A 22,129-nucleotide genomic window follows, 5' to 3' on the forward strand; every position below is an offset into this window, starting at 1 on the left:
CATGGGCAGTTTGAACAATGCAGCTACTGCCGTGAGAAACTCCGTGTCTGCGTGGTTAAATACTTTGACAGCTTTTTGCGATGACTATTGCAGACAATCCAAACGAAAGCTCGATGTACTCATGCATTATTGTATGAAGTTTGCTTTTTTATTTCTTACTTCTGCTTACTTATGTACTGGATGGGGCATTCGCTTTATCAACAGTAAATGTTATTCGTATTAAAGCTGCCTTGTTTCTGGGAGTGGTGTGTTTGTGTTGATTTTATTTTTTATATGTGATGATTTTAAAGAAGTTTTGATCAAGCCTTAGTTGCTCTCTCGAAGTCAGTTCCATCATCGTGGGCTTTTTGACGCGGCGATATTCAGCATTTAAAGTACTTTTAAATATGTATTGTCTCTTTTGCCGGCTAATTGTTTTTATTGTGATTTTTATTGTTTGTTTGGATGTCTTATCGAGCAAAGGAAAATGCGCTTCATGCCGAGTCAGTAATTCGAACATCTTCGTCTTTATCCGGAGCACAAACTGTATGGCTTGTCAATCTCTCGGAAACTGGTTTCATTAAGACAATGCGCAGAAAATATTCTAGACGACGAGAGTAATCCTTATTCCAGGAAGCAAAGGGTAAGTGAACTGCTGAACTGTCTGAACGATGAAGAACTTGTGGAATTAGTTTTACCAAAGATTGCAAAAATTGTACCACCTGTGGACTTTTTACTGCAAGGAACTGATGGAAATCATGATTTCACAGCAAATTATGCAAGGTCAGAGATGAACTTTTCCTGCACTACCCAGAACTTTAAGCACTGTTTTGTCCAGAGCCCTCACCAAGCACTGGTTTCTATAACCAGAGGCAAGTGTTCACTGAAATAGTTCAAAAGAACAAACCTAATTCTTGCAACTGGCTCCTTGAAATTGACAATGGTTCTTTTTTCAAGGATGTTGTTATGCCTTGGGTTTTTAAAAAACAGCACTCGGCATTTTTGGAATTTTCTTGTGGAATTGTCAGGTCCCTTGTGATTGGACAAAGGGAAACACAAGATGCACTAAGAAACAAGTGGGGAAAAAATTGGAAGTGGCCATTGGCATCAATCCAATTTTAAGTAAAGATGAGATTGTTGGTAATCTGAATGACACCTGCCAAGAATTACTGAAACAAATTAGTCTAGAATTTAATGAATTTGGAGAAGTAATTGTAGGCCATGTTGACATTGAAAAGTACATTTCATTGTTTCTTGCCCAACCTGGAACTCAGAGTGTAATAAACACACCCAACAATTATCTGATTCTATTGGATTACAAAGATGGTTTTCCATGGCTTAAATGGTCTCATCATTTTACTGCAGAAACCAGTGTAAGAGTGAAACTAGTTGAGCCTTACAATTTACTTAGCACAGTTTTGACTGTTGCCCTTTGGTTGGGGAATGATGACTATGAGACAACAAAAGAAATGTGGTCATGCTGTTTACAAACAGCTTCAAGAGCTAAAAACAATTAAACATACACTGACTGGGCAAGAAATAAAAATTATTAGTCTAAGACACACTTGTGGGGATGGTAAGGAAAGGAGGTTATCTACTGGCAGTTCATCTGCCAAATCTACTTATCCAATTCCAGAAGCCCCAGACCCAACTGGGTGACATGAAGATCATCTGTCCAGAACCAGTTTGGACAGTTTTAGATGCAGAGAGTTGCCAAAAAAAAATTGGAGAATGAGCTATGGGGAAAAGCCCCCACTTAAGAAAAGCACAGAGAGTTTGCAAAACAAAATCTTGGGAACACTGGGCATAAAAATTTGAATGGTACAGCCTTTTTGGAGTACTACCCTGGTACTGCTCACCTTGGGTTTCGGTCACCTGAAACACTGTTTGCAAATGGCAAAAATTGCAGCAGCTAAAATGTGCCTTTTTCAAACTAGTTCACATCAACAGTGATTGTATTGTGCCAGGAAATATCTATATCTCATCCACAAAAAGTTTTTTTTGGTTTAACACACTTAGGCACCGGGAAGTTGTCTTTAGCTTTACTTTCCTTGCCACAATAGAGGTAGGGGTCTGTAGGGTGATTATGGATATTTCTACAAAATGTGTAGCTCCGTAAAATTTGATATCTCCCCTATGGAAGGAATTTTTTATAAGCACCCCCACCCTCCGGAAATTCTGAAAAATCTCCAAGTATTTTTTTTATAGGTTTTGGTATTTGAGAATGAGACCCCCAGGAATTTTCATTTGCCTTCTGTGGAGGGGGGGGGGGGGTAATGGCTAGTTACTGGAACTACACAATAAGAATAACAAAAACAATATGTGTAAAGCAACATGTTCAAAAATTATCGAAGTCCTTTTAAAATTAGGAAATAACGTGTATGCCTAACACAAGTTTGCACCCTTTCACTAAAATTCCTGTAAAATTATAATCTATATTTTACATAAATTGGGTATAGTATATAACCCAACTGATACTGTATACCACAATGATATCTGGAATTTTTACAGTTTAAAAAAGTAGTTGGATGCTACACAACTCTGCAAGTCTGTTCATTTCATTTCTGTTCATCTTCATGACCAAAGATTCCTTGAGTTTAGATGTCATGTCATTACCAAAGTTGGAGAGGAAGGTTCGAAGGCAGAGTTGTATTATTGAAGCAGAAGTCAACCAGAAATCGAGTGGCAAATGGACGGAGGAATGTATCCTGGCAGGTGAAAAACCACCATACCGGATTGCGGTGGGATTGATGCGTCAAAATGAGCCTAAATTGAGCCAGTTGAAAGAGCTGCTACAAAAAATTCCATCCTTGAAGCGAGCAGCCGATGGAGGCCTTCAGGCAACTTACCAACCAAGCTCGAACGTCCATGGAAATCCCGAGGAAAGGTATCCGGTCTTGAAAGATCCGACTCTCGTCAGAGCCGGGTACGTCTCTTAAGCACATTACCATCGCACAATAAAACTGAGTACGTCGTCAAAAATTATATACTCCCTGATGGAAATGAAATTTTTAAAACAGTCTTCTGCGGGAAAGAATCGAGCGCTGAGTCGAGAATACTATCCCAGCATTGGACTCACAGAAGCCATCCAAGTAAGTAAAATTTTCACCTTTCAGAACAATAGCTGTCTTTCAGGACATTACTTTCTCGCAAACTTTCCCGCATGGTGTCACAGGCAGCCCAAGCTCACTACGAGAAAAGCGGACGTGACTCTTACCGTGTTGCGTAACGTTTTATATTTATAAAGGTTTGTATGGGATGTTATCGGTTTGCCTTAAAAGAGAGAAAAAAATGTCTTGTTTTGAAATATAATGGGCTCACTTTATTGCCTTGTTGTTTTCTTTGTTGATTCCGAACGTCTCAGGCCATTTTGAAGCGTTTTCGGCGAGTTAGCGCTATGTTGGTGTTCAACTGCTAAAAGAAAGACAAGACCGGAAACCTATTTTAGAAGCGTCCGTCGCCCGAAGCGAATAATTCCGCCAAAAAATTTCCACCAGTCTCGATTCCTCCAGAAAATCAAAGCAGAGATGTTGCAGTTCCATTTTCCATTCACTCGATTCACAATTCCTCCCCCAGATCTTTCACTAGCGATACTTTTATCTCCAGATCGATAGGCTTTCCCATTTCGAATTTGGCTGGTTGAAACGACCACTGTCCCTTCGCCGATCGCACAGTATGTTGGGTAACAAAAATAAGCCCGGCGAGGGTAGCCAGCGGCCTGCAGTCCAAAAACAAACCCGTTAGCTCCCCTGGTCCCCTCGAGAGGTTTTGTCAAGACCGCATTGTTTTGATCGACCAATCAACATCGAATGAAAATGTGTTTACTAATTTAAATATCTCAGTGGAAACCCGAGATCGATCGCCATGTGCACGTTCCTGAGTGTCAAGCTATGAACGAAACCTGCGGCGAAATTCCAGGGGAGCTAACGGGTTTGTTTTTGGACTGCAGGCCGCTGGCTACCCTCGCCGGGCTTATTTTTGTTACCCAACATACTGTGCGATCGGCGAAGGGACAGTGGTCGTTTCAACCAGCCAAATTCGAAATGGGAAAGCCTATCGATCTGGAGATAAAAGTATCGCTAGTGAAAGATCTGGGGGAGGAATTGTGAATCGAGTGAATGGAAAATGGAACTGCAACATCTCTGCTTTGATTTTCTGGAGGAATCGAGACTGGTGGAAATTTTTTGGCGGAATTATTCGCTTCGGGCGACGGACGCTTCTAAAATAGGTTTCCGGCCTTGTCTGTCTTTTAGCAGTTGAACACCAACATAGCGCTAACTCGCCGAAAACGCTTCAAAATGGCCTGAGACGTTCGGAATCAACAAAGAAAACAACAAGGCAATAAAGTGAGCCCATTATATTTCAAAACAAGACATTTTTTTCTCTCTTTTAAGGCAAACCGATAACATCCCATACAAACCTTTATAAATATAAAACGTTACGCAACACGGTAAGAGTCACGTCCGCTTTTCTCGTAGTGAGCTTGGGCTGCCTGTGATGGTGTACGACCGGCCACCACACAGATTGAATTAGTGCGCGCGTTGGTTTATGGGATACAGCATCAAAATTTCTTTCCCCAGGCCCCCGCAATGAAGTCACAGATCACCTGGTTCATATAACTTCCGGCCTCGATGTATCTCAGTTGTGATGGAGCGGATGAAATTCAGCTCTGTTGCAGAATGTTACCAGATCTTAAACGGAAAGAACTCATCGGAGGTGGGAGTTTTGGAAGCGTTTACAAAGCCACGTTGAATGGTAAGCCAGTGGCAGTGAAAATCCGTCATGAACGTTACTTCAGAGAACGTCGCGGCAACAACAAATATATGGTGCAGTTTCAGGCGGAATGTGAAATTCTTCAAAACCTCCAGCACAAAAACGTGGTTATGTTACTAGAATTTTTCATTTCACATTCTTCACCGCCAATGCTGATAACTGAACTCTTGGATTGTGACTTAGGAAAGTATATTCGTAATTGTCATCCAGGGAAGATTCCATATTCAGAAACTGTCTCGATTATGCTAGACGTAGCGGAAGGTCTCGGGTATCTCCATCAGCAAAATCCACCGATACTTCATCGAGACTTGGCCAGCAAAAACATTCTTCTTACCAAGGGAAGGCAGGCAAAGATTGCTGATGTTGGTCTTGCTAAAATGCATCCAGAAGGCAAACAAATTTATTGTTCTCCTGTGCCCGGAACGCCAGCTTATGCCGCACCAGAAACGTTTTACCCAGACTACGATGCAAGGTTTCCCACGACTAGGCGAGTCGAGTATGACACTAAGATTGACATCTTTTCCTTCGGAATCACTTTGATGGAGGTTATCAATGGAAAATCACCTAGTCCACAGCCAGGTGATCAGCCATTTACGAGCGGTGCGTTTCGAAATTTTATAAGCCATATTAGGTAATGTGTGTATGCAATGTACAGTTATCTCGGTGTACGTGTAGACATATCATCGAGGTCGAATGTTTAAAATGCACCCAGGATTAATCTCAGAATGTTTGGTTTTCATTCTTTCTCTAAGAAGAACTGTTCTTATCTAAGACCTCGAAACATACTTTAAAGTTTTGGGCTCGGCCATCAGAAGAAATCGCCTCCCGGTTAGCTCAATTGGTTAGAGCACTGGATTGTTGTGTGGGAGGTCGAGGTCGATGGTTCGAGTCCCGGTCGGACCAACACTCAAGGTCTTAAAATAACTGAGGAGAATGCGCTACCTTTCTATAATATCAAGAAATGGGTAGACACTCTAGTCTTCTCGGATAAGGGCGAATAAACCGTAGGTCCCGTCTCCTGCATCTATTAATTAGTTAATTTGGCTAGGCAGGGGACGTTAAAGAACCCACTCACGAGATTACTGTGATGTGGTCTGGCCTGTTTATTGGGAACTTGGGAGAGGGGGCATTTCCTTCGATTGTTTGTAAACTGGGCGATTGTTTGTGGAACTTGGGAGAGGGGGCGTTTCCTTCGATTGTTTGTAAACTGCTGATACAGTCCGGCCAAAGTCCCTCGAAAAGTGTTGTGATGCGCATTTGATCATATCCACATGTTAATTTGCGCAATATAGATATTAAATTATTATTATTATCAAGAAATCTCGTTCCCAGGCTCCTCTCTTTTTATTTGTCATCCGTGATGTCACGCTAGGAGCAAGACAGATATCTGAATTACGCATGTTGGTAGATTAACGAGCGATTAATTTTCCCCCTACCGAACCATGAGTGTGAGTGGTATGTTAGCTTTTTCTTGAGCCTGACCTTTCGTGTTTATTTATAATTTCAACTTATTTAGCCCGTGACGAGAAAATTTTTCGTTAATTTTTATTACTTGTTTAAAGATGGTGTGCAGATCCCAGTAAAAGATCGCCGTAAATGTGACATCGAGTTGATGGGTGAACATCAGCTGAAGGAAATTGTCTTTCACTGTATCGAGGACTCTACTGACAGGCGACCAAGCGCTGAGGAGCTCACTGAAATGCTTCGACGCGAATCTTCAAAAATCAAACATAAGGAAATGATTGCAAACAACAGAGCTCGAGGGGAAATCCCAATGATTGAAGTTGCAGTTTTAGGGCAATCGGGTGTAGGAAAGACATGTCTTATATCACAATTTGTAAACCACAAGTTCGATGAGAATGTAGCTCCCACATGTGGTAGTGGTTACCAACACGTTGTTATCAACGTCCACGGTAAAGACTTTAAATTGATCATTGCAGATACTGCTGGACAAGAACGATTCAACCATTCTATTACTCCGGCATCTATTCGGCGATCTCAGGGTATCCTCCTTGTTTACGACGTAGAAGACCCTTCCTCTCTCATGGAGGGCATTCCCGAAACGTTGCAATGGATTCATGAGAACAGACCAGATATTCCTAGTTTGATTTCAGTGGGCAATAAGGGAGATTTGACCGAAAACGAGCCGAGTAAACTTGTTATCCCTACTAAGGAGGGCGAACGCTTTGCTCAAAGTTGTGGAATTCCCTTCACCGAAACTAGTGCAAAAAGTGGAAAAAATGTTCAAAAAGTGTTTGAAATGATTGCAAAAAATATCTATGATTATTTGGAATTATCTGATATTGAGATCTATATCTCAGATGAAAGAAGAGATACAATCCCGTTCACAGTCAGTAATGATCCCCCACGTGGAAGGAGCATTTTAGAAAGGATTGGTGACTGCTGTAAGTTCTAGATGGAGCCGGTTCGAAGGAACTTTTAGAGCCAAAACCGATTCGCAAGATTGAAATAACTGTATACAAGGCGGCTAATAAAACCATAGTTGTTGGAAATTGTAAAGCAAGCTTTTACAATGTAATAAACAAATATTCTTCCGTTTTCTCGGATAAATTGCCTTACATGTATGATGTGTTTTCTAAACCTGACAATGACTGATATCGTGAAAGCTTCCGCTTTTAGTCAGTAGATTGATAGGGGTTTAAACATTCGAGAACCGGATTATATGAAAAATTCTTTTTCAAGATTGGGTGTAAGGATCTGGAATAGTATTCCCATCTGTCTTCGTTCTACAAAGTATAAATTCAAGAGTATTCAGCACAGACAGCTGCTGAACATTTTGATGCGAGAGGATTCTTATGATGAAGTCCATACTTCAAGAGATAAATTGAGAAAATGTTTTTAGTTACATTTGCTGTTGTTGTTTTTTTGTCGCGTGTAATTTTAGTCCAGTTGTAAGATGTAACACCAAATTGGCTTAACTATAACATCGTACTGGTTTTCATTGTTCGTGTATATCGGCATGCTCTATCGGCATGCGCATGCTCTCCAAGTCATATTCTCTGTTCAGTCAAATTTGTTATTGAATAATTTATTTTAATGTTTGATTCCCTCCCGCCGCGATTGGCTTCGCTACTTAGCATGTAGGGATTGTTAGCCTGTATTTTTATTGGTAACATTAATAAATTTTCTTGTTGGGTATTTTGAATTAAAATGATTGAAGTTATGAGACTTCTCACCATGGGTTAGACCGTGGTGACCAAAAATGTTACGGAATGATTTTTTTCGTTAGAGAGCTCCCTTTTTAAAAAACGTTTGCGCTCGACCCGCAGTCAAGCAGGTTTTTATAAGGCAGTCGGGCGGTTACTAACTTCCGAACCCTTTCGATTTCATAGTCTCGTCACTATCTTTAACCCATTTCATACAGACAAGAGAATGATCTCGATCTCGAGTGTTGCCTGTGAACGGAGAGAACTTGTTCGTTCGCACGAACGTCAAATGAGAAAAATTCAAAGAAAAATTTATTTAAATTACGATTTTACTACAGTTACTACAGAAAAATGCTAGGAGATATCAACATTTACTGCTGCATCTTTTGCCGTAAGTTTCCCCGCGGAAAGTTTTGTCTATCTGCACACGCTGGCGTCAGATCTTTGTTCCTCTTAATCATCAAGTTCACATTTGCCAAAAATTCCCCTGCTTTTCAACGCCGGAGACTTTTCAATGAACCGAAGAGAGCCGTTTATCTTATCTAAGGGATTGGTCATTATTTAATGCCAATGGGGGGAGGGTAATCGGAGGATTTTTTGTTGTGTCACAATAAAATTTACCTTACCTTAAGACTCTGCCCTTTCCACAGGGTGTTTCACAGGGCAATAGAATCGGTCTCCTTTGTATTTATATTATTTATCAACCATTTCCCACTTCACTTGGGTTCAACTGATATATTGGTTGAGTTGTACGCTGATGATAGTACACTGATACCCTCGTCCAGTTTCAACTCAATTAAAAAGCCTAAGGGCTCTCTTAAGAATTCCCTGGCAGGTGTCAAAGATTAAGCAATAAATAACAGATTGCCAATAGATGAGTCAAAAACCAAATCACTGCTTGTGACTGAAAAGCGCTCAACTCAGTGATAGGCCCGCTGAGAACAATGACAAACCACTTAGTCTGAAGACAGCCAAGGGACACATTTTGGTGCATGTAAGTTCTGCAAAACTTTTTGGTCTTGAAATAGACTACGACATCAGTTTCAAGGTACACATCAACAAATTTTGCAGTACATTATGATATCTCGACGGATTGCTAAAGATAAAGTGGTGCCTTCCCCTTATTATAATGCTGTCATCAAACCAATTACGTCATCTTACGTAAGTTTTGTGTGGATAAAGTCTAGAAAGGAATATTTCACTATGGCGCTTGCAAAAGAGGGCAGACTGGATTATTCTCGACGCACCACAAGCTTCCTTAGTGGAACTCTTTTATGAGAAGCGAAGATTTCCAAAGCTGTCTCAGCTAAAGGCCCGTTTAAACGTTTTCAACATTTGCCTCAACACGCATTCATCACTCTGTTGAACCAAATGTTCGGTGTATTTGAACAGGTCGTCCAACATTGTTGAAAACGTAAAAAATGTTGAAAGTTTGTTGAAAACATGTTGAATAAAGTTTAAATTGGTTTCAACTTTTATTCAGCATCGCCGGATTCAACTTTTCCTTTGTAAGGCCTCTGCACAACTTTGGTTTTGCGTCCAACGTGTGCCCAAGATCCGTTCAACTTTTGTTGAACGAATGTTGGTCAAATGTTGAAACCAATGAAACGGGCCTTTATAAACGTCTGCTACATCTTATTGCACAACACTTCAAGGGCGTTCATAAACTGAACAGTGACATTCAAAGAAGATCTTCAAGATATTCAAGCATAAACCTGATGTGCCCCGGCATCAAAGAAACGGAAGACAGAAGGTGGCAGAACTTCTAGTGTTACCTGTTCATAGCTATGGAATTGCATTGATTTAAAAACTCGCAATTTAAGTGCCACATGCACATCATCATTTAGGAAGACTCCATCGAAGAAAATAGACTTAAGAAAATCATAAGAGCTTACATAACTTTATCTTAAAGTTTAAAGTTTTATAATTAATCATTATTCATTATCTATTGATATTTTCACACTCTGAGAATTTTTAACTTATATTGGATCCTTTTATCTATTTATACATATATTTGTTATCCTTTGGAGTTGTGCATCAGTGTTGAAGACGTGGCAGGTTTAAACTACATGCAGGTTTATAGGAAATATCCACGTACATATGTGTTTCCAACTTTAAAACCAGGATTGTAACTACTTTGAATGACTTTACCATGTACCGGGTGCACTCAAGTGTTGTAAGAAAAACTTGGCTAATTTTTTTTATTAGTACACAGTTCTTTTTCGAAGAATCTAGTTTATTACTGAATCTTAATTCTTTAAGCTAAATTTACATTCTTTTGAATAATTGTAGATCTCCTAGTATCAGTTGTCAACCGGTATTTTTACAACTTTAATATTATTACAGGAAATCCTGCAGATGTACATGTATGGCATATCAGTCCTTTCCCTGACCCTTGTAACAGTTTATTATGTATATATGGCTATAGAGGGATAGTCAAATTAAGGTTTTGTGCTCAGCCTATACATCAAATTTTATGTAATAAAATAGTGTCCTTCCTAAAACTAGTTTACAAGAATAAGAGTGAGCAACCTAGCACAAGTATGGCTTTTCACAATGATAGTTTCCACGCTCAAAAAAGTCACTTGCCCCAAAAATACTTCTCTAAATCTGCTGGCCTAATAAGACTCAGTGTCTTGCCCTGACAGCCTAACTTCATCATAAAGTCAGCAACAGGAGCAAGCTGGGGCGGATCCAGGGATGGTTCAGGTGATTCGGTCGAACCCCCTAAATTTTCAATCAGAACGCTGGAAATCATGTTTCCAAAGACCTAATTTTCAAAATCTTGAACCCCTTAGAAGGGGAACAATTCTCCGAACCCCCCTTGACCCACCCCAGGCAAGAAGCATATTAATGACACAAACAGCCAAGCCTATTCCTATGTACACCTTCCTCAATCCTATTAGCTTATCTGAACATGGCATTTCATACATGGCCATTTCCATTTCCCAACATAGTTTAGTTATTTCATTATGGTGTTTACAAGTTGTAGAAAATGGTTGGGTTGAAATATATTACAAATATTTGCAAGTTTGTTACCACATGAGTGAAAAAATGGAAGGCAAAACTGTGCATTCAACGTATGACCTGAGTTGTTGCAGGACTGAGTTGATCAACTGTAACAAAACCTAAGCATTTTCATGTAGTTTGATGATAAAATATCATGGTGAACCAGTGAAAGTCTTAGTTGAGGGTCAAATTTAACAATATATTCAGATCAATGAAATCAAAAGTTGTGTTCCATGTTAAAATGATGCCACAACTCCACCTTCCAGTGAACTCATTTATTTGCGGACATGAGTCCACCATATAAAACTTCAACCTCTTAAATGTGTCCAATAACAACATCAACCAAAGTTTACAAATAAAGCTACGACTTGACTGATGTTTAGAATTTATTTCTGTAATTTGCAAATGGATTTCAGGTATTTTTTATACACATGTAGGTTTCTACAAATATCTTTTTACTTTCGAATCCTAAGTCTCTCTCCATCTAAGTTTGAAATATGATACTCTAGTTCTAGCTTGTCTTCGTTGATTCAAACTTTCACTGAGCAGCGAAAGAGACATGCTAGATAAATTTCGTATTTCAGTAGCTAGCGTTGCCAAGATTATGGAGAGTTGGTTCAAGACATCCGCTTTATTTTCAGTTACAGCAGAGCTTGCCGAATTAAGAAGAAGAAAATCTCAAAAAGAAGCTGTGCATTTCCAGCCAGAGGACCATGAAAAGTGAATACGTACTGAGTCGAAAAAGTTACAAATTAGCAGGTTTCACGTGGAGTTGAAAGTAACTTTCTTTTTAATTTATACGCTTACCAGAGGAGGTTGACACATCAGAGCAAAATCGGTGGGGCAAGCAGTCATATTTGGCGACATCAAAAGAAGATATTCGGCGTATTATTTCACTGACTCACTTTTCTCTTGTGTATACCCTTCCATCGACCGGTGATATCTCAACTCAAAGTCGTTTACCGTCGTTTCTTTCAATTTGGCTCATTTTGTGAGACCAGAATTATCCCTAAAGCTTAACAGAATACCATTTGAACTGATAGCAAAATCATAGACTACATCTGAAGAAGAAAACATTCCCTAACTTCCGAAAAAATCCGTTCAAAATATCAGGAACGTCGACGAAGTTCTTTAGCGAATTGAAAATACCGCTGACTAACATGCGTGTTGTCGCTTTGCAAATTGCCCTTACAGTTCCCCTACAGTAGGCTCCATGCCCTGTCAATCTCCCCCTCCCCCTCCCCTCCCCCACCCGAACTGGCCCTTCATCCCCTTGAATAATTCCTTCGACGTAGGCGGTGCTAAAGATTTTTAATTAAATGAAGGCTTGAAAAATAAGCTAACTGGAGCCCCGCTTTCAAGCTTTGCTGCGGTGGCTCTCAAGGGCCATCCACCTACAAAAATTTTCATGACTTTATCGCGCGATAAGTTTTGCAAAGTCCATTCATTCAAAAAAATTTGCAATCAACATTATCGCGAGATAGATAAACTTATCGGGCGATAGAACAACTTATCGCGCGATAGAACAACTTATCGCGCGATAGAACTAATTATCGCGCGATAGAACAACTTATCGCGCGATAGAACAACTTATCGCGCGATAGAACAACTTATCGCGCGATAGAACTACTTATCGCGCGATTACGGTGGCTCTCAAGGGCCATCCACCTACAAAAATTTTCATGACATTATCGCGCGATAAGTTTTGCTAAGTCCATTCATTCAAAAAATTTGCAATCAACATTATCGTGCGATAGATAAATTTATCGCGCGATAGAACAACTTATCGCGCGATAGAACTACTTATCGCGCGATATGAAAACTTATTGCGCGATAGTGTTCTATCGCGCGATAGAACAACTTATCGCGCGATAAAACAACTTATCGTGCGATAGAACTACTTATTGCGCGATATAACAACTTATCGCGCGATAGAACTACTTATTGGCGCGATAGAACAACTTATCGCGCGATAGAACAACTTATCGCGCGATAGAACTACTTATCGCGCGAGAGAACAACTTATCGCGCGATAGAACAACTCATCGCGCGATAGAACACTGTATCGCGCGATAGAACAACTTATCGCGCGATAGAACAACTTATCACGCGATAGAACAACTTATCACGCGATAGAACAACTTATCGCGCGATAGAACAACTTATCGCGCGATAGAACAACTTATCGCGCGATAGAACTACTTATCGAGCGACAGAACAACTTATCGCGCGATAGAACTACTTATCGCGCGATTACGGTGGCTCTCAAGGGTCATCCACCTGCAAAAATTTTCATGACATTATCGAGCGATAAGTTTTGCTATGTCCATTCATTCAAAAAAATTGCAATCAACATTATCGCGCGATAGATAAATTTATCGCGCGATAGAACAACTTATCGCGCGATAAAACAACTTATCGCGCGATAGAACAACTTATCGCGCGATAGAACAACTTATCGCGCGATAGAACAACTTATCGCGCGATAGAACAACTTATCGCGCGATAGAACAACTTATCGCGCGATAGAACAACTTATCGCGCGATAGAACAACTTATCGCGCGATATAACAACTTATTGCGCGATAGAGTGTTCTATCGCGAGATAGAACAACTTGTCGCGCGATGAAACAACTTATCGCGCGATATAGTAACTTATCGCGCGATAGAATTACTTATCGCGCGATAGAACAACTTATCGCGCGATAGAACAACTTATCGCGCGATAGAACAACTTATCGCGCGATAGAACTACTTATCGCGCGATATAACAACTTATCGCGCGATAGAACACTGTATCGCGCGATAGAACTTAATATCGCGCGATAGAACTTATTATCGCGCGATAGAACAACTTATCGCGCGATAGATAATATTATCGCGCGATAATTTTATTACTAGCTCTCATGGCCCCACGACCATTAGCACGTGGTCAAATCCATAGCAAGATAGCGGACCAAGTTTCGAACGTTGAGCAAGAGACGGTAATCTTTGGGTTAAATTAAATTATATTTCTATGCTTTCTAAGCCTTATATTCATAAACAATCTTTCACCTTATATAGTTTAAAAACGTACCCCTACACCTTATAATTTTCCAAGAAATAAAGACTTTCATTCTAGATTTTTGAGCAAGAGACGGTAATCTTTGGATTAAATTAAATTATATTTCTATGCTATCTTAGTAAGTGGGGTTAAAGATATGAGAGGAACTTTATTGCTCTATATTTGAAAGATTGTTTATGAATATAAGGCGTAGAAAGGCAAAACTTATCGCGCGATAAAGTCATGAAAATGTTTGTATGTGGATGGCCCTTGAGAGCCACCGTACTCTGCTAAATCTGTATACTATTTGATTCTTTTGTCTATACACACACACACACTCACACACGCACAAGACAGACACACACGCACACACACGCACGCACGCACACACACACACACAAACACACATACACATATATAAGAAGTCGTTAGTGGAACTCTCAGACCAACAAAGGTGCACCGCGCCAGGAGGGTCAGTAAAGATTCGCAGTCCAAGCCTCACAGCAAACGCGAACGTAGAGAGTTAAAAAGAAATGCGAGGATGGACAACTTCTGGTTATAAGTTATATTCAGGTAAATAACTGAAGAAGGTCTCTAACCGAAATGTTGTACGTTTTTGAATAATGTGCATCAGTTTCTTTGAGGGATTCTAGGTCACTAGTTTTTAACTATAATGTGTTACCGTCATTAAATAAAAACACTACTTACTTTTTGACTTACCAAGAAGTTCAATCATTTTGCAATTATGCTCGATGATCTGACGATGTATGCATAAATTATGTGGCCCTGGTGGTGGGGGCGTTGGGAAAGAGACGCAGACCCCTTATATGGAGATGTCATTGTTAGAGAGGAGCTTGGGAACAAGACATCTAAGAAGCGTAAGTTTGATTACTTCCGGCTTTGATGTAGGCACTACAAACAGTTAATTGGTGGTTTTACGAGCAAAATTCAGTTCTGTTCAGAATGTTACCAAACCTTAAGAAGAAGAAACTTATCGGGAGCGGGAGTTTTGGAAGCGTTTACAAAGGCGAGTGGAAAGGTATGCAAGTAGCCGTGAAAATCCCTCACGATAACCTCTTCAAAAATCCTCGCAACAAAAAATATTTGGCGCAGTTTGAGGCGGAATGCAAAATTCTTCAAAACCTCCAGCACAAAAACGTAGTTACGTTATTGGAGTTTATCATTTCACATACTTCACCTCCAGTGCTGATAACTGAACTCTTGGATTGTGACTTAAGAAAGCATATTGATAATTGTCGTCCAGAGAAGATTCCGTATTCGGAAACTGTCTCGATTATGCTAGACGTAGCGGAAGGTCTCACGTATCTTCATCAACAAGGTCCGCCGATAGTTCATCGAGACTTGGCCAGCAAAAACGTACTTCTTACCAAGGAAAGGCAGGCTAAGATTGCTGATGTCGGTGTTGCTAAAATGCTACCAGAAGGCGAACAAATGTATTGTTCTCCTGTGCCCGGAACCCCAGTTTATGCTGCACCAGAAACGTTTGTACCAGGCTATGATCCAAGGTTTGCTATGCTTGGAGGCTGCCGAGTCGAATATGACACCAAGATTGACATCTTTTCCTTCGGAATCACTTTGATGGAAGTTATAAATGGAAAGCTCCCTTCGCCACAGCCATGTGTACCTTTTGCGAGCGGTACGTATTGTCCTTTTATAAACAACATATCTAAGCAGAGACATATTTATGGTAATCTGTCAAGTGAGGCAAGGAAAATACAGGTCCGCAATGCATACTTGCGTGGCTCATGAGTTCTTCACACTACTGACACTTAAATTCTGAAAAGAGAGCAAAACCTTAAAATAGGTGGCAATGGTCTTAAGTCTGGTGTAAACTTTATTTTAGTATAATGCTAAAAAAAGAAATAAATAAGAAACATATCGGGGTCTTCTGTTGAAATGGCACTGAATGGAAGAAAAGAGGCTATTAATTAGAATTATGCAGACCCCGATCGTGAAAAGTCACAATTTTACAAAAATTAGTTGAAAAAATTTCTGTTTCTTTTTGGTTTTCGTCCTGTGGTGCAACGTATATAGTATCTAGAAATATAACTTAAACCCGGGAACATGCACGGGAAGTGGGCAGTCTTATGTTACTCATGACAGTTGCAGTGCCTAAACAAATAAGCATTAGTACTATGACTTCTTAAGCTTAAGTGGTGCAGCAAATTATACTTATTTTTTCTCTGTATTGAGCAGATGGTCGACAAATACCAGAAAGGGAGCGTCGTAAGCGTGACATAGGGATGATGGGTGAGCATAAACTTAAGGAGATTGTCTTTAAATGTATCGAAGATTCCAGTGAGAGGAGACCTGGCGCTGAGGAGCTCATTGAGTTGTTTCAGTGCGAATCTGCAAAGATAAAACAAAAAGAACACATTGCGAAGGGGGGAAAAACTCCGAAGATTGATGTTGTTCTTCTCGGAGAGTCCGGTGTAGGAAAGTCATCCCTCATTTTACGATACCGTGAACACAGCTTCTTTGATAAAATTGTTCCTACGGTTGGCTTGGAATTTGCGATTTCTACGATCCGTCTGCACGACCGAGAGTTTACTTTAAAAATTTCTGATACTGCAGGGCAAGAAAAGTGTCAATCCATTGTTCCACAGCTCATACGAAACGTTCAAGGTATTGTTATTGTGTATGATGTAACAAATAGGTCTTCTTTCATTAAAGGAGTTCCCAGAATGCACAAGTTTATTAAAAAGTATGCACCCGATAATGTGAGTTTAACTTTAGTAGGTAATAAAGCAGAGGAGGAAGGACGTGTCATCTCTAGAGAAAATGGGGAAAATTCTGCCAAATAGCTTGGCATTAGCCACATCGAGACCAGTGCAAAAAGTGGCCTTAATGTTGAAGAAATGTTTAGAATGATTGCAAATGAGATCTATGACAACTTAGATTTGTCTGATATTGATGTGTACATATCTGGCAGAGAAAAAGAAAGTGCCCCCAAAACGGAATCAAGTTGCTGGACACGGTGTTAAATTTTCGCAAGTTTAAAAAATGGTACTGGACTTATCATGACTATTATTTCAAAAACTTTGCAGAAAAACGAATCGTAGTGTTTGCAATTCATTAATGAAAAACGGAGATCACTCTGAAGTGAAAAAAAAAAGAAAAGAAAAATAAAGCATAAGTGGTGCTGTGGTAACCTTGTATGCGAAAAGAACTGAATATTAAAAGTTAATAAGTAGTTTCTGAGAAATCGACTTTGAAATAAAAGATAGCGCTAAGAAGTCACGACGTTTCGACCTCTCTTAAGTCATTTTCAAGTGAGTAAGTTTTCCAAATCAGCATAAATATGTTGAAGCAAACAAATAATTTGGCACGAATTGAATCAATTTGTTTAGAACAATTCGTGCTACGATTATTTTATTCTTCTATTTTTTTATTCTTTTATTCTCTTCCATTGTATATTGTTTACACTTTTTCACATATTTTAGCGTTAGCCACATTTTATCGTCTTCAACTTGCTTCAACATATTTATGCTGATTTGGAAAACTTACTCACTTGAAAATGACCCCAGAGAGGTCGAAACGTCGTGATTTCTTAGCGCTATCTTATATTAAAAGTTGTTAAGAAATAACTTACTAGGCGTTCTGTTTCATTTGCAAGGAAACAAACAAAAACGCAGTGTACTATCGATTCATTTAGTCTAAGAATAGTTGTTAATTTAAGATAAGGAAGCAATTTTTATCCACCCTAAGTACAGTAACTCTAAAAATGATGTAGATAAGACTGTGAGATACGTTTTGACCGTTGGAATAGCCCAGAATAATTATGAAAGAGATGTAATATTTACAATGAGGGGAAAATGTAGGTACATATAGCTTGGATTAAAAGAGTAGGAATGACGTATAGGTGAAAGCATTTACTTCTCGGTTTCCCCCTTTTCCCTAGAAAAATCGATGTTCCAAGAATAGAATATATTTCGTAGCTTTTTACGCAGAAGATTGGTCATATAGACATATGACCCTCAACTATTATTTGGCTAGCTTTCTTCAAAAGCTAGACTCTTGAAGTTTCCATTTTTTCATTTGTCTGGTGATATGTTGACGATAAAGAAATCTTTGTATCGGGGCAACAGACATGATAAAGCAATACAGTAAAAACCCGCAAGTAAGAATCTACATTTTTAGGAGTTAGCCTAAACAGGTTATTATATAAATGGTACTTAACAAAATTTTAGGCTATTTAGGTTCTTAAAACAGGTTCTTATTCTTGGAGAAAAACACACCCGCATAACAAGTTGGTAATTGTCCTATATTTTAATTTTATTCACCACACCACCCCTACCCCATCCCCACCCCCCCTCAAAAAGGGAAATAATATAAATTTGTATATTTACATCTAATTATATGCTTTGCCTAGCTGTACTAAGCTTTAACTGTAAATTAATTATGATTACAGTAAATAATTTCAATGTACCTGTAATGTACTATATGATTTTAGAAAATAAGAACGTATTTTAATTTTCTTAGGCTAAATAGGTTCTTGTTTATAGGCATCCTCGGAAACCCAGGGGGCTGTGAGTCGATTTCAAGTTAAGAGCAGAAGAGTCCCTGGGGACATTGTCTTACAAGACTAGTTCCAAACGGTCGCACTCGTTCTGGCATCTGATTGGTGCCAGAAAATCTTTGTGTTTTTCTGCCCAATCAGAGTGAAGTGTGCTTTGGAGTCTTTTCGTGTGTTTTAATACGGACATATAACAAGAAGCTCTGTTGCTCGTTATGTTTGTTTGGGCCGTGCGACGAAGCTTTGCCCTGGATGAAAAGTCTCACTCTCAGCACACAATGTAAGAGAAATCGATCAGATTGTCCGCAAAAATCTCACCGGAAATTATACTGAATACTTTCGCAGGTATCACATGAGAACGTGTTTAAAAGTTTGCAAGGTTCGTATAAAACACGATGATTGCAGGCGTTGATATGTCGCTTTAAACGTTAAACGAGATGCGAAAATCTTTCTAGATTTTTTGTACAATTTGCTGTAACTGAAACTTTGGCAATCTCGTGAAGTTATTTCGTCGCACGGGCCACGCAGGTATGTCGAGCAACTGGCGCTTATGCTTACGTAGCTTTCTTTGCGCAACAAAATCTAACATTAGCTTTGTCAGCTGTAAAGTCTTTCACAATATGGCCAAGGTTGCAGAGAACGTTAAGTTCGTGGATGACCTCTAGCAAGCGCTTACAGAGAGCTTCGCTGTGTTTCCGGTTAGCTAGTTGAAATCTGAACAAAAATAATTATCGAGAACATCGTGGGAAGGAGAGATGTTTTCGAACAGTTACCAAAGGGGTTTGGAAAGAGTTTAATCTCTCAACTGCTGCCTAGATTGAGTTCGAAAGGCCACGGATTCTCTTCTAGTCCTTTGGTCATTGTCATTTCACCTCTTGTCGATTGTCGAAGACCAAGTTAAATACCTTTGATCATTGGGAATAGATGCTGCTTTCATTGGGGAAAACAAAAACCAAAGACAAGGAAATATTGGATGGAAAGGGCGGGCTTGCTTTGTTGTAAATGTCAGCTTAGTATAGGGTTATCTACCCACATCTAATAAACAAAAGTTTCTACGCTTAGTTTTTCTTTTATTTCAGGCGAAGATTAGATTTGATTTTGGCGTGTACAGAAAGCTGTATAAGCGCCAGTTGCTCGACATACCTGCGTGGCCCGTGGAACAAAATAGCTTCACGGGATTGGAAAAGTTTCAGTTACAGCAAATTAGACAAAAAATTTAGAGAGATTTAAGCTTACATCTCATCTAACGTTTAAAGCGACGTATCAATGCATGCAACCATTATGTTTAATACGAACTTCGCACATTTTTTAACACGTTCTCTTGTGATACCTGCGAAAGTATTCAGTATAATTACTGGTAAGATTTTCTCGGACAATCTGATCGATTTCTCTTACATTGCGTGCTGAGACTGAAACTTTTTACCTTGGGCAAAGCTTCGTCGCACGACCTAAACAAACATAGCGAGCAAAAGAGCTTCTTGTTATATGTCTGTATTAAAACACACGAAAGGACTCCAAAGCACACTTCACTCTGATTGGGCAGAAAAACACAAAGATTTTCTGGCACCAATCAGATGCCAGAACGACTGCGACCGTTTGGAACTAGTCTTGTAAGACAATTTCCCCAGGGGCTCTTCTGATCTTAACTTGAAATCGACTCAGCCCCTGGGTCTCCGAGGATGGTTTATAGGGGGTATAAATGGCAAATTTTAGGCTAACAGGTTCTTAATTTTTAGGTTCTTACTCGCGGGATTTTACTGTATTTCTTTTGTAAGCTCATGTATTTATTTTACGTTTTATACTAAGTATTTCTATTTTTCCAAATCAATATTTTAATGGTAGCCTTAGTCCAATGATCAAGTTCAGAATTTAGTTTACTGGGCTAGAGTGATAAAGTAACTGTACTGTAACGAGCTGGTTCGTGTATATGAAGATTGCTGTTGAAAGCTGCACATTAAACACACTGATGTTAAAAAACTTTGGCTCACAAACATTTCCCTAGTACCGTGGCAATGAAATGGAAGTTATAACTGACTTCTCTCTCTCTCAGGGCCGTTGTCGTCAGACTCAGAAATCGTGAACAGCAGAAATAGTTTTGAAATACTCTGGTGTATTTTTTTTTATGGTGCTTCCTTTTTAAGAAACTTTTTGCGCTGACCCAGGAGAATGCATACTAATAGTGCAGTTGTGCGGGTTTTTATGACATTGTTAGGCGGGTGCCAACTCTAAGCGTTTAGTTTTATGGCTTCGTCGCCACCTTAAACCGACTTCCTGCTTGGTTGCTATGGTGAAGGGAGAAAACTTGAGATTAATTGTAATTTTCTTTCTTGTTCGTGCGCTCGAGCGTTTGATGAGGAAATTTCACGGAAAATTTCATTACTTTTCGATTTTGTCATAAGTGATACCAACTTTCACTGCTGCATGCTGGGTAGGTTTTCCCGCAGACAGTTTTGTCTTTTAGTACGCACTGGCGTATCAGTTTGCAAACAATTCCCCTGCTTTGAACTGTTCGATGTCCAAAAGAGTGCCTTTTATCTTTGCTAGTCAATTAGGCTTCTGCTGCTGTCTTTCTTTTGTGGTGTTGAAGACCTGTTGGTTGTTGGTGCTGATCTGTTCTGATATCCTGCAAGCGTCGTCCCGCTAGAGTTTTGATGATATTCTCTGAGCCACGGATTCTGTTTCCTTCTTCGTATTTCCTTTAGCCTTCTGCGTCACTCTAATTCGTTCCCTGTGGAAACGCATGGATGATAGTTCAGCGAATTTTCGCGCGCCCTTCACGCTTCTTGAATAATGCACCTTGTTAGAAAGGTGAGATGGTTGGTGAAGCGTGCGAACTTACTTGAGCAATGCTCAGACTGACGAATCAACCCCAGGGCTGTGAAGCCTATTTCAGGTTTATATCGTAAAATAGGTTGTGGTTATTCATCATGGTAAATAAAGAGAAATGTGATCGTTTGTCTCACGATGTTATCACTTGGGTGTCGTCTTCCAACTGTATTGAACATTCACTTAGAGTGGAACCAGTCATATAAAACTGATAATTGAGTACAAGTTAGTCCATGTTTCTTCTCCAAATTCAATTTTAGAAGCATTTTGAGCGTGTTTTGTACGTTCGACTGTGTAGTTGTCACGATATCTCCTCTATGCATATTCACAGGGGGTAGTATTCGTTTGCTATTTGAAGGCTGCATTAATGACTGGAGATTATTAGTCAAAAGAGTGGAGTTGAGTTGAGTTGAGAGTTGTCTTTCCCTAACCCAACAACAGTCAACCGATGACAAGTTAGTGTGATCATGACAGGCCTGAATCTTAACCAGAGGGTTGCTTGCTCGTCCTTGAGTTTTGCTTTTGGAAAGATAGTCCGGCCCTGAAAACAACAAAAGTAGTCGGCAGCGTTCCACAGTGTTCTGCCTGGTGTTCTGCAATGGTCAATCGAAAGGTTCCTGAAGACCTCCTCATCACCTAGCAAGCAACTGGATTGAAACGTTATCTGCCTGCTTTCCCGGTTTGGAATGGCTCTTACGCCTTCTAGCTTGACAAGAGAGGTAATCGGAAAAGCTCATGCGCATTGACTTCCGCATACAAACACCACTTCCCTTCTTCGAATTACTGTGTTTTCAG

At 39.7% G+C, this 22,129-nt stretch overlaps 2 protein-coding genes across 5 annotated transcripts; both read left to right on the forward strand.

The window, feature by feature from the left end:
• Nucleotides 1–3,475: 3,475 nt before the first annotated feature.
• Nucleotides 3,476–7,911, forward strand: LOC111337189 (uncharacterized). Its single transcript, XM_022943440.2, has 2 exons — nucleotides 3,476–5,352; nucleotides 6,315–7,911. The coding sequence occupies exons 1-2, from the start codon at nucleotides 4,611–4,613 to the stop codon at nucleotides 7,166–7,168; spliced, it is 1,596 nt and encodes a 531-aa protein (XP_022799175.2). The 5' UTR covers nucleotides 3,476–4,610; the 3' UTR covers nucleotides 7,169–7,911.
• A 6,938-nt stretch (nucleotides 7,912–14,849) lies between these two features.
• On the forward strand, nucleotides 14,850–20,485 carry LOC111337188 (uncharacterized). Of its 4 annotated transcripts, XM_088730367.1 has the most exons (4): nucleotides 14,850–15,628; nucleotides 16,189–16,242; nucleotides 16,567–16,617; nucleotides 16,925–20,485. In XM_088730367.1, the coding sequence occupies exons 1-4, from the start codon at nucleotides 14,935–14,937 to the stop codon at nucleotides 16,990–16,992; spliced, it is 867 nt and encodes a 288-aa protein (XP_088586493.1). In that variant the 5' UTR covers nucleotides 14,850–14,934; the 3' UTR covers nucleotides 16,993–20,485. The 4 variants fall into 4 exon arrangements, with proteins under 4 accessions (XP_088586493.1, XP_088586485.1, XP_088586489.1 ...); XM_088730359.1 differs by having other exon boundaries at nucleotides 16,189–16,617; XM_088730363.1 differs by having other exon boundaries at nucleotides 16,567–20,485.
• Nucleotides 20,486–22,129: the final 1,644 nt, after the last annotated feature.

The sequence above is a fragment of the Stylophora pistillata genome, chromosome 1 (genome assembly GCF_964205215.1).
Source record: "Stylophora pistillata chromosome 1, jaStyPist1.2, whole genome shotgun sequence".
NCBI lineage: Eukaryota > Metazoa > Cnidaria > Anthozoa > Scleractinia > Pocilloporidae > Stylophora > Stylophora pistillata.